Consider the following 13,016-nt stretch of genomic DNA (forward strand, 5'->3'; position numbering starts at 1 on the left):
CGGGACAGGGGGTGGGGGGTAATTGGCACCTATATAAGAAAAAGCCCCAAATATTGGGACATCTGGTCACCCTAGTCTTATACGCATGGAAACTATGCAGTAGCATTTCCAGTGTTAGAACCAATGCATTTGAAATATTTTTTTCTCTTTACACTTCTGGCTATAGAAACTTGTCTAATAAAGTTCAAATAAATACTTCCTTCTGCACACATTGATTAAGCCAGTGTGATGAGGAACAGCTATAAATTAATGTACACCAATCAGAGCTATGATCTCTTCACTTCCTTGATAATAACGCCACCACTCCCTCCCACCCCACCCCAGAAGCAGCTTTGAACCTCTGAGCTTTTGATGCTATTCAGGATAAAATCATCGTCCCAAAGCAGAGCTTCTTGTTGGGAAAGAGGCAATAAGTGGATGTTGTAGCCCACTTGCATGATGAAGATAACAACAGAGGAATTCTTTTCCGGAAGATCAGAAACAGGTTAGCTTTATATACAAGAACAACTTATTTACAACAATCAACAGCAAACTATGTACATAAAATACAAGAGGCGTTTCCATGGCAATCACTGTATAAATTACGATAATAAATAGGAGGGGAGCAGATCCCATTCTTAAGGCACAAAACCTTCTTTCCAAAACTGTACAGGGATCCAGGTGCTTCCCTATGTTTTTGACAGGATCACAGGAATGGTGTGGACACCCCTGAGGAATAACAGTTGGTAGGCAGCGATACGGACACGTGATTACTGCTGACAGCCTTATAAACAATATTATTTTTCATCTTTCTTTTTTACAGTACACGTTTCTGAAGATACAAATTTTTTTTGTGTAAACAGTCTTTCACTTTATCACACAGCTCATATATGCATCTTTAAATAATACTAAAATAACAAGAGAAGCTTTGGATAAGAGTCGGGAGCAGTCCAAGGAATTCTGGGACTAAGCGGTTCTGTACAGTCTGTGAGGTTCCTAGCTGCAGAGGCGCTTTTCTAGAGAAGGGATCCCTCTACTGAAATCTATACTGACCAAGTCTTCATGGTCTGACAGAACACAAGTCTCCACTAGAGCTAAACAGAATAAATAACACAATGCACCTACACTGAACAGCTGGCACATGCTGTTCTTGGTCAAACGCTTATAATCTAAACACTGTAAAGGAACTCCAGCAAAACAGGTAAGACCATGTTATAAATTAAAACCCTTCCCTCCCCGAGGAGGCCCACACTAGGACATTCCTGATCAGCTCGTGGGCAAATCCTGTTCTAACTCATACTGCATGCAACCTCAAAAACTGAATGGGGCTGAATAGGGTGACAGGGCAGGATCTGCCACCAAGGAGTAAATTTCCACTGCAATGTCTGGTAAACGAGGCACTGAACTTCCATTACTGGTAACAGAAACCACATGCCCAATTTGCCACAGTAAAACACTGCTCCTTCCCTCCTAAATCATTGCCAGGAGAGTGGAGTGACGAGGCAGAAGGTGACCTGAGGCCTTGACACTAGTAGCATTTTAATTACAAGACTGAACTTGTACAAGAGACCTGTGAAGTTCTAACTTCTCCCGAGTGGGTGTTTTGCTTGACAGAGCAGGAGAGTTTTGTTTTTGGCAAGCAGCAGTGACATTTTTTTCAGTCTGGTTTTCCTGAGTTGTCCAAGCCATTTTCTCTCCCACAGAAAAGCTTATCAGATACCAGAGGGACAACTCTGAATAGGTAAGCTAGAACCTCAGTCTGACCAACCAAAGGCATGGAGACATCTTTCACTGATGTTTGACACAAGTGCTCCCATTTTAGACCAAGGGCCTGAGCTATAGAGAGATGGCATTATTCCCAGTGGAACTGTGGTACACCCTCTCTTTAGATATGTACCTCATGCACAGCCAAAGGCACTCGGGTTAAATATAAGATCCCATTCTCTAACTCTCAAAAGGAGGCAGAATGTGTGTCTCCATCCCCATGGGATGCTGCTGGAGGATATCTAATGCAATGGAGAGTGACATTGCTATAAGCGTATTCGGAAAATTCACCAATGAAAAGAAATATATTGGGGTACACAGAGGGAAATAAAGAGTGCAGAGTTTAACTCCTTGACTAAATGGACATATTGCCAAAAGCAGATAAACCAGTGACCTTCAGTACTCCTAGGATAAGATGTAGTTCTAAGTAGTATGTTTGGACAGGAGGGGACCTGCTAGGATCTCACCATCAGTCTGATTAGGAAAAAAAAAATACAGAGGAACTGTTCCTATTGAGGCAAGAACTGAATCCTACTGAGGCAAGAACTGAATCCATCCAGAACTAAGTAATGCAAGCATGGTAAGCACACACTGTTCTTCTAACCATGAGACATCTTAAAGAAGCACAGTCAGCAAGAATTTTAAAGAAGCATAGCTAGCAAGAATTGTGGTTCTTTCACAACCTGAGCAAAAAGAGAGAAATCCCCTCTTTCCTTGCTGCATCTTCCTCCACACATGGTACTTCTCTTCCCTGCGGTGTTCTCCTACCTGTGTGTGTATACACTACTACCAATACACACACACTTGCAAATACCACGAAGCAGGCGTCAGTAAGAATGAAAAAGTGCAGCAATATTCTTCATTATGTCCCACGGCTCTGCTTACCAGTGGGTTTTCCTAACACTCACACAGGCCTTGATCAGCACCCAAACAAGCAAATGAAAGCAGCTGGAAGAGAACTTTGGGAAATAAAATTGTCTATGATTCTTACTTGTTCAATGCATTAGGGGATCCAATGCAGTAAGAGGGCTTTGTACTAATAAAGAAAAAAAAATCACTGTGGAAAGGGATGCTAGTGAAGAGTAAGGAGGGAAAAGCTCTTGGAGCAGAGCTGCAAAATTTCCTCTCTCTGCTCCCTCACTACAATGGTTTATATCAGGTGTTTTGCTATGGGAATCAAGCAAGTGTTGCCTTCTCTCCACTCTGCATAAGCAAACCTCAATGTCCTCTGTTCGAAACGGAGATGTGTAGGGAGACAAGAACTGGAGAGAAAACAAGACCCAAATAACCCTTGGGGTAATTCTCTTGAATTCAAAGGAGTTTGCACAAGGGCTGAAATTGGCTCATAGTCTCCTATCACATAAAACATCATGTCTGACACCGCAGGTTCAGTCAACTATACGGCGCTAAGGCAGTTTTAAAAAAAGCCTTATGAAGAACAGGAAAAATAAGTTGCCCTCAGAAATTAAATTGTGTGCCACTGTGTATGTGCCCATTTCCCTGCCTACAGGCAGGGTCAGCCAAGTGCCATTCATTTAAAAAAATAAACACATACAAGAGATGTAATGAAAAAGTCCTCCCCTTTTTCCAGCTTTTTGGTGCTAACTGCCAGCAAGCCCTCTCCCCAATGATAATCACATCAACTGAACTAGGTCCGCTGGGCTTTGGGCTTCGGGCTTCGCCAGTCACTTGACGGAGGTTAGTCAATAAAACAGAAATCTGGAAGCAGTCTATAACCTCTGATTCAGAAGTGCTGATTTTCCCATCTTCCACATGCTGGCATCAGAGGCTAGTTGCCAAAGGGGCATCACTTTTCAACATGATACTCCTCTGCCATGTAACACTAACCCCAGATGCTTCTACAAAATCCCTCAATGTTCCAAGGCACATGGCTCTCTTAGTAGCAGATACAGTACCATGAAGAGTAAGTGACCCTGTTTCCGTTGGCATCCGCCAGCACTGTTGTGAGGGAACAAGGCAGCTTGAGAGAGACCAGGGAGGGAACAGCAGCGCAAAGACTTAAATAGGGGAAAAGATGTAAGTTTCAATGATAGCTTCGTAGCCTTCAAGAGAGGGGAGTGTTTTTTGCCCTTGGATATAAATTAAAGCCACAGGTCCATTCACTTGTGGCCATGGAAGTGGCACTGACCTGAAAAGAAGCCATTCCTAACTGGCTCCAATCTGGTGCCTGACATGCTGCTCCGCTAACAAGGTAGGTTGAATTGTTTCTGGATTCCATTTGGCTAATTTACCCCTCCTGCCCTGAGTGGCTCTTCCCCCCAAGTCTCCTAAAGATGAATCCTGAATGGGTGATTTAATAAGTGAACTGCCTGTACTATTTTTGCTCTATTGTCAAGGGATAAGGGGCTAGCCAGAGAATGTCCTCTGTGACTGGCTGGAATTTTCACCTAACTGCAATGGCTGTGAATTTGGCTGCACCACCATGATTGGCTGAAGAAGAATGACAGACACAGGCCTAGGGTGAGACTGTAGGCTGGTGCAAAAGGCTGTAACCACATGCATTGTTTGTTGCAAGGCATAAGTGACACAGAGAGAATCACTGCAAGGGAAGACTTGCACTGGCTTTGAGCTTCTCTTGCAGGTCACATGCAATTGAAGGATGTATCCAGAAGGGGGCTCCACTAGGTCAAAAGGACAAGCGTTGCCCCATTTGAGCATTATCAGATACAGCTGTCACATACAGACCAGTGGGAGTCTCGGATCTGAAAAGACTATGACTGGCCAATACATCTTTTGCCCTGAATAATTCCAATATGATGAAATCACACACTAAAGGTAGCTGTGTTGCAATTGTCAGTTGTCCTGCATTGTCACCAGAACTAAGACTTTCCATGTCAAAGGACAGGGTTTTTCAAATGGTTGATGAGTTCTCTTCTGGGAGGCTCCACCCCCATCAACAGATAAGGTGCCTCTTGCTGGATGCAACTGTACCCCACATGAAAAAAGGTAGCACCATGACTGGCTGATATGAACTCTGAACAGCAACAGTTTTGAGCATAGCTGCTCTGGGAGGTGAATGCTGTGCAGAAGTTAGGGGGAATGGTAGACACAGGCTGTGAAAACAGAGGCTAAACCTCGCTGACAAGAGTATTCCGGCTCAGCTCCTTGATCCCGTGTAATATCCTCTTCATGTGACCCACTTTGGTCACTCCCAGGTCCTGGAAGAAAAGAGGAAAACACATCTTAGATCACAGAAAAAAAAAGCTAGGCAGCCAATCAACAGTTACGAACTAATCAGTCGATCATGAAAAACAGAAGGAAACCATATAGAAAGATTACAAACCTTACAGTCATATGAATGCTTAAACCAAGCATTGAATGCCTATCAGAGCAAGACAAAGTAACCAACAATCACAGAACTGGAATAAAGCCGGGACTAGCTACAACTGCAAACCACGTAGCCAGCCGCAGATGCAAAGTACATGGCTAGCCAGGAGATCAAACCATGTGCAGAAAGGACTATATATATCCCAGGGAACTAAGTCAGCAGCCAGCCACAAAACACATAGGTAAAGAACACAACTAGGCACAGATCACACAGAATAACTATAGGAACACTCAGATACCATGCACAGAAATCACAGAAAATAGTTAGAGATCATGCACAGGAGTCATATTATCACTCGTATATCACATTAATCACTGTACACACAGAACACAAGGCAAGTCACAAATTAAAATACTATGGACATTCATTTATCACACATAACTCATGGGCCACAAATACTCTTGTATCACATGCAAGTCACATAATCAGTCACCGATCTTCATAACTTCCCTTCCCAGAAAAAGCTTCTTCTGATGATGGGAGAAGCGCTGTGAAGTTTTGCAGAGTGGGTCTGCGGTACTGTTTTCTCTTCTCTAAGGATATGACTGGCTATTCAACAAGCAATATAAGTAACAAGTCTCTGTCCAACTGTCTCATCTAAGACTATGATTGTTTCTTTTTAAAAGCAAATGGAATGATCTGCAGGCCCTCAAATATAGCCACACACTCAACTCCAACTAGCCCAAATCATGACTGATTCTGTAAAGGAGTGAGAGTGAGCTGAACATTGAAATCCTTCTGCTCCACAGTGCTTCAAAATAAAGAGATTCTCAACAACAATGACTAGTTTGGGTGTTGGATTGGACCACAACTTTAGGAAACTGGGAAAGAGTTGGACTGTTGCCCTATGGGCTAATGGCTGACTATTTATGCTAGCTTCCTACTATACATTTTAATTAGGTGACCTGAGAAAAGAGTAAAATGAGGCCATGATGAACCCATTCATCTAGCCAAAGCCACGGGGAATGGATGGTATGCAGGCCATTTCCAAGCACATTCAGCACAGAAGGCCATGCAGATGCAGCTGGCTATTTCTGATGAGCTGATCTTGAAAGTACCTTGAGGTCCCGCCGTTCGAGATGCAGGAGCTCAGAGCCCCGGACGTCATGCCGGATGAAGATATCCTTATACTCACAAAGACTGAGATGCTCAAGCCAGGCCGCAACCTCCTCCGTTCCCCAGAGCTGAACTGTCGGAGATGGAAAAGCAGGAGTGCATTGAGTACCCAGAAGCCCAGAGGAAAGAGAGAGTGAGAAAGAACACCAACAGTATCCAAAACCAAAAGGAAAGCCAAGGGAGAACGTCAAGCAGCATCACAACCCCAAATGAGGGAGAGGAGGACTGACAACAGGAGCTACAATCCCAAACAAAGAAGGAGGTCAGATTAAAATCAGAGCCATTCTCTTAAGAAGAGACTAGATGCAATGAACCATGGGGGTCTGTTTATGTCCATGTCCAGTCACTACCTTGCTGTGACTGAAACTTTACCACCATGTCTAATAAGAAACTCAGTTTCCCTCCATTTAAAAAACAAAACAGCCATGCAAAATGTTTAGGAGAGAATCAGACACAGGTTAACTTTCTATTGTTCTTTTTGAGTAAACAGTGCATACTGGCACTTACATTACATAGGTTCCTTCTACGTTCATGGCTCATCAAGTGCTTTCTAGACAAGATGGTAAAATCTCCCTCTGATGTGGGAGGGAGGACTGGCAATGAACACAGGAGGACCTCCAGCTTCCAGACTAGTCTCTAAATAAGAGAAAGAAAAGTCCCCACGATCCCAGCGGAAAGAGAGGTCATGGAGGAAAGAGTGACAGGACCCACAATTCCATGGGAGAGGACAATACCCACAGAACAAGTAGTACTCTCAAATTTTAGTGGTAGAGAGTTTTCATAGGTAGAATATAAACCAAAAATCAACTAACACAATTGGAGAGAAAGTGTTCTGATACCAGTCAATTGTTGATTTCATGGGCCAGTTTTTATCATACTGACCAATAGGATTAGAGCTCAAGGTGCACCAGTGGTGATGCAGGATCCCCAGCCAATTAGACATGAGACTTGATTAAACCCTGGGGGCGAATCAATGAGAGAAACATCATTAACCACATCAGGGAGCATCAGCAATGGGAGGACTGGAGTTACGCAGACTTGGGCCCCACAGTCATTTTGATAGCTAAAAGCCAAAGACCCTCAAGTCCACTCCCGCAGCCCTCCCAAAATATTCCAGAGAACAGTCCAAGTCTTGGTGGACCTCTTCGGAGGGTGCCATCAGTTAGTCTTTGGGAATATCCGCTCAGTGCAGGGTGTTATGGTTCAGAGAGAGCGCACAGAAAAAAAGCTACTTTGCTAAGTGAAAAAGAAACACACTAAACAGAATGTGAGTGTAATGTGTGAGTAAAAGTACATGAAAGGAAAAACAGAGGAAAGAGAAAGACACAAAATGGAGACACAGGCAGAGGAGGGGAAGCGTGTGTGTGTGTACAAACAGGAGATGTAGGGGCACACAGAGTGAATACACAGCCAGTTGGTACCAGGCAGTCCCATGCTGCTACGAGTCTCCTTATTCTTGTTGTTTTTCTCCTTTTTAAACTTGGTCACCAGCCGAAATTTGCCACTGCGGCTGCGTTTGGAATAATCCAGCATCTGGTTCTGCAGAAACACACAGGGAAATCAATGAAACTTATGTCTCAAATCCATACTGTCTGATGAACCTAGTACCTAGTTCAGCTCAGTCCTTGTAGAGAGGAAAGAGCTTCCAATCTCATGGTCAGGAAGGGGAAGAAAAATGGTCAGCTCCATGTCAACCCAGGGACCTCTGGCAGTAACTTCATGGAGTTTTCTCCTGAACTGATTCTGTCTCACACCTGTGACCTACCCACAGGAAGTCACTGAAGCAAGATGAGCAGAGCTAACTAACGAGGACAGCACCTAGGGAAACTGTTTTGCTTCTGTGTTTGAGAGTTATTACCTCTTCATCGCTGGGCTCCATGAGTTGCCATAGCCAAGGGATGTCTGCTAGCTTCCTCAGCTGAAGGTCCATGTCTGTCAGGGCTGCTAGGAGCTGCTCCTTCTGTGGAGGATCCAGCTGCTGCATCAGAGACAGAACCAAAGGCAAACAGCATTCAGAACCACGAAGTGGAATGCAGAGCATGTTATCTCCTTCAAGATATTTTTAAAGAAACCACATATCAAGACATTCCCTTCTAGACCATATTAAGTTTCCTCCCTCTCAAGGAACCAGAGCTCAGAGCTAACCAGCCTGATCTTGTTATATAATGCATAACGTTACCAAACTATGGAGGCAATGGATGGCACAATTTGTTTAAATCCCCCTGGTAAAGTTCGCACTGACTTGTTACAAAGCCAAAAGAGTTCAGAGGCCAGCAAGATCTTGTCTTCATGCCATGGCCACAGTAAGAGAACAGACTGAGGGAAAATACCTCCAAGCCATTCCCTCCTGTTTATCCTTCCTTACCAGTGCCATCTTGCCAGCCAGCAGAAGCTCTGTCTCACTATGCAGGGCTTTAACATTATTCACCATCTCTACAACCAGGCTGCAGTTCAGACCCTGTGGCAACAACAAACATGTGTAAGGGCCAGAAAACACAGCACTCAAATGGCTAGAGGGAAAGGAGTCTCAGAGAAGCGAACAAGAACAAAGCAGAAAACAGTCACAAAATTGCAGCAAAGCTTAAGAAACAAGCTGCCTAGCAGTACCTCTGTCGATTTGGATTTGGCATATACTTTGTCCATAGATTTGGAGCTGGCATTGACTGCATGAGCAAGTTCCTGTTCCATGTCTTGATAGGACTGGGCTATTTCCCGAATGCTGTGGAGAGAAACACAGACCATGTCAGCTGATCCTCATTCTTTTCTATTCCAATGCCATTCTGGGTGCTGAGGCTATGGACATAGCAGCATGGCAGTGCTCATGTAGGTAATCTGAACTCTGCCAGATCAGTTCCCATCCAGGTGATCTGCCATGGATAGGGCAAGGCAAACGAGGCATTCTTTTTATATGATCTTATAAAAGTAGCACAAGTCTAACCCTGGCACGTTTTACCAAGTCATAAGCAAGAAAGAGCAGCCCAAGGACAGCTGAGCTGATTGCAGTACCTGTACTTGTATGTCTAAAGGGATTTTTGAAAGAATACACTAATTTGTACGCTTTGGCACTAAATTGTGCCTGAAAATGAATATACACATGCAATTACTTACACCAGTGCAGGGCATGTGCACCCAACTCCACATGTGCACATTCTTTTTTGCAAAGCACAACTCAGGGCTAGAGTTTAAAATATGGCCCTATACTACACGTAGGTTGTGATTTTAGCAGCCGCTATGCACAGGGTAGTTCACAGAAGACTTCTGTGGTGTTCCACTCTGTGCATTTTCTCCTAAATGCTAAGAGCAGTGAGCAGGACACCTGCAAAAGGAGTGCAAGTGTGCGTATTGGTACGGAAGTCCTCTTTCACCAATCTCTGCTGTGGCTCTGGGTTAAAGGTCCCCAGCAAGTCGGGCTTCTTCCCTGAGAAGCAGCTGTTTCATTTCTGACAAATTCACTGGCAACATCTAGGGCTAGAACAACAGATGAATCTAAGTCCCCACGTTCTTTAAAAATATAAAATTAACCTCAGCCTGAAAGAAAGAACAAAGGGAGCTGTGTTTGTTTGTGCCAGGACTGAATTTGGTCCACAGTGACTGAAAAAACTTCACTTTGTAGATTTAAATTCTGGTGCAGCTACGGTCGTGCAGTGAGCGGATGAAATTATACATTGCTCTAGGCTATTCCCAAGGATACAGACAGCACTGCAGGTGATCAGACAAGACAGACAGCTCTGGAAGGAAAGGGAGTGTGACAACGAGCAACACACTCAGAAGCCAGGAGGGGGCCTCATGAGCCCAGAGGAACAAGATGCCAGAGTAGGGCTGTGAGCCCCAGGAAAAGAGAAGCGGGTCTCACCTATGAATCAGAGCTCCTGCTGCTTGACCAAACTGGTTAATCTGGGTGGATTCTTCTTCAGACATGATCTCCGGGTGCAGGGAGAAAGAGGAGGGCCGGGGCAACTCACACTTCTGTTTATCTTCCCAGGACTTTAGGGTGCTCTCAAATGCCTACAAACAAGTAAAATGCACACAAAATTACCTTGCAAATCTCCCAGAGAAAGCATTTCAACGTTTACTCCACCAGCCTTCCCACAGGGCCTATGTGTGCCTGTATTACAGGCAGGGCTGGCAGCACCACCAATTATGAAGGTTGCTTGACACACCCCGTTATAAGACCCTTCTGTTTTCAGTTGCCTACAACTGTGACAAACATTTGGGCTGAAATTTCCCATGCTGGACGTTTGGCTCAGGCTCATTACTTTTTTTTCTGTGTTGGAAAATTTCAGTCCAAACAGTTCAGATGTTCCTGAGAATGAGTTCAGGGGAAAATGGCATTGTTTTGGCAATGTCAAAAAATTGTGGTCACCTTTTCTTGGAGAAGCTTTAGCATCCTCATGCTTTGGAGCAGGGACTTGAAATTTGGCAATGGGTGGCCTTTATGTAAGGAACGGGCATTTGGCTTTCCCCATGAAAATCCACACAGATTTGGCCAAGTTATAAGCCTTTTAAAAACTACAGTTCGCGCATGCTCAGTAGAAACTTGCTAGAGCTTGACAGGTGAAGTCCTTGAAGATTCCATCCACACTGGGCATACTCCAACTTGGGGATGAGCAGGGCTTTCCCTGGGGCCAGGCATCAGAATGGAGAGCAGGGAGTGACCCCACCCTTGCTGGCAAGGCAGCATGGAAAAAGGCTAAAAATGTGGGGCTAGAACATGACCTCAGGGGGTAGGGTATTGAAGGGGGCTAGGGTGGAGGCTGGAGACAGGTCTGGGACAGGTTGGAGGCGATTGGGCAGAAGGGATCAAGCTCAGGAGAATGAGCAGAAGAGTCAGGGCCCACTAGAATACACTCCCATCCAGAGCCTGGAATGGAACCCAAGACGGAGTTTCACCGTTTCTCTGCTGTCAACTAATACCTATGAAACCCACTACCAAACTGTCTGTCCATCTCCCTCTCGTGCTGGTCCATACAGAGGATGACAACCTACTATTGCTATCAGTTACTCTGTTAGCTCAAATGGCAGAGGTCTAGGTGATGAATCTGAAGTTTCCAACCCTGCTGATGACCCATGTAGGTGTCAAATACTAGAACAGTTTTTCCAGTTTGCTTTAAAAACAAACAAACAAAAAAAAACAACAGGAAATTACACACACAAAACTACGTTAAAAGAACATGAAAAGTCAAGCATTCAGAAGTTAGAATTAAGGTTGCCTGTACCACCTTAGTTTGCCCTCCCTTGTGTATATGTATTATGATACAGCCTTTAATTACATGATCACATACTAATTTTCCACAGGACCATTTCTCTGCTTCATTCAGTGCACAAGATGGGCCTGCTCTGGGAATGACGCAGTATTGTGTAGAAAAGAAGACTTGTCTGTAGGCCCCCTACTTTATTTGTTGCAGAAGTTGGAAAGTGTGTACAGAATGAAACAAGGGACTGCAGGAAGAGAAAGGACAGTTTCACAGTTAAGGGAGCTGAATGTCACTCTGGAGAACTGAATTCTAGCCCTCTCTTTGCCACAGAGTTCTTAGCTGATGCTGGGCAACTCACTTAAACAAAACTTTTCATAGATGACCACTAACAGTGTTCTCCTCATTTTCTGAGTGACCAACTTGGTACCTTGGAGTCTGCTTTGCAGAAGGGTTGAGCACTCAGAACTGCAACTGAAGACAGTGGGAACAGGGCTTTGAGCATAGAAAGTGCTACAAATGCTAAGCAGTCTGAAGAAAAATCAGGCCCCAGGTGTCTCAAATTGGGCACCCAAAATGAGTGGACACTTTTGACTGTACTCTCTCCATGCCTGTGCTCCCAGCTGTAAAACAGGGATGAGACCCTCTCACCTTGAGGGGGTGCTATGAAGATAGAATGATTAATGTTTGTGAGCTCTCAAGTGGTATGCACCATAGAAAATCCCATGAGGAAATTGACACTTCTCTCTTCAGAGCAGGGTGTGAATAGTATGCAGTGAACAAAAGGGTCACCCACTTTGTTGCTGCTGTAGGCCAAGATCATCACAGACACCAGGGACTCCAGGCACTCTTCCACTCTCCCCTCTCCCTCTATTTAAGGGACTCTCTGCAACCACTTTTGCCCCCATATGCCAGGGGCTTTGTGTGTCCGCTATGTTCCCCTCCCCCATAACATAATCCCCCATTCTCTCCCCCACAATGCCAGGGGCTCTGTGCACCCCCCATCTGTCACATGCCTGGGGCTCTATGTGCCCCCCATTCCACCCCTGCCAGAGGTTCTGTGTGCCCCCCATTTCTTCACTGTCCCCTTCCCCCTTATCATTGTCCCCCACTGTCTTCCCATGCCAGGGGCTCTGGGCAACCCATTCCTCCTTCCCCCATCCCACTGGTTTTGTGTGCCGTCATTCCCTGGTTCTCCCAACACACCCTTCCCCACCATGTCATGAGCTCTGTGTGCCCCCCACACCAGGGGATGTGTTTGCCCCCTCCATTGCCTTTTCCCCCATACTAGGGTCCTCCATTCTCCCCACAGCCTAGGACTTCTATGTGCTCCCCATCCCCCCATTCTTATATCTTTTATTTTCGTCAGGGATAGAAAACATTCAGGAAGTCAAAATTTTAATCCCTATTGAGAGGATGGGCAGAGCTCACATGGGGAGTTTTCTTACGCTGGAAGGTGTCAATGGCTGGCCTCAATGGTCTATAGTCAGTGTTAGAGCTGGCTGGCTCAAACTGCTGAGTCTGCTAACCAGATGCCAGGGGCTCATTTCCTCCTTCCAGTTTTCCTCCAAATCACTGGTGTTCTGGACAATGATGCCTAGAACATTCCCTCAAAT

The 13,016-nt window shown here is 45.0% G+C and overlaps 1 protein-coding gene across 6 annotated transcripts in view; it reads right to left on the reverse strand.

Annotated features, from left to right (window-relative positions):
- Positions 1–474: 474 nt before the first annotated feature.
- Positions 475–13,016, reverse strand: part of DGKD (diacylglycerol kinase delta) — an 80,104-nt gene continuing 67,562 nt past the window's right edge. For 3 of the 6 annotated variants that reach the window (XM_073360184.1, XM_073360181.1, XM_073360185.1), the window contains 7 exons: positions 10,062–10,213; positions 8,816–8,927; positions 8,574–8,666; positions 8,067–8,186; positions 7,630–7,747; positions 6,151–6,281; positions 475–4,922 (listed from right to left, as the gene is read on the reverse strand). In XM_073360184.1, coding sequence (XP_073216285.1) covers positions 4,833–4,922; positions 6,151–6,281; positions 7,630–7,747; positions 8,067–8,186; positions 8,574–8,666; positions 8,816–8,927; positions 10,062–10,213 — 816 coding nt within the window. In that variant the 3' untranslated portion in view covers positions 475–4,832. Of the gene's footprint in view, positions 4,923–6,150; positions 6,282–6,715; positions 7,748–8,066; positions 8,187–8,573; positions 8,667–8,815; positions 8,928–10,061; positions 10,214–13,016 lie in introns of those variants that run through there. The other 3 variants (XM_073360183.1, XM_073360182.1, XR_012160825.1) reach the window with 3 other exon arrangements.

The sequence above is a fragment of the Lepidochelys kempii genome, chromosome 9 (genome assembly GCF_965140265.1).
Source record: "Lepidochelys kempii isolate rLepKem1 chromosome 9, rLepKem1.hap2, whole genome shotgun sequence".
Taxonomy (NCBI): Eukaryota; Metazoa; Chordata; order Testudines; family Cheloniidae; genus Lepidochelys; species Lepidochelys kempii.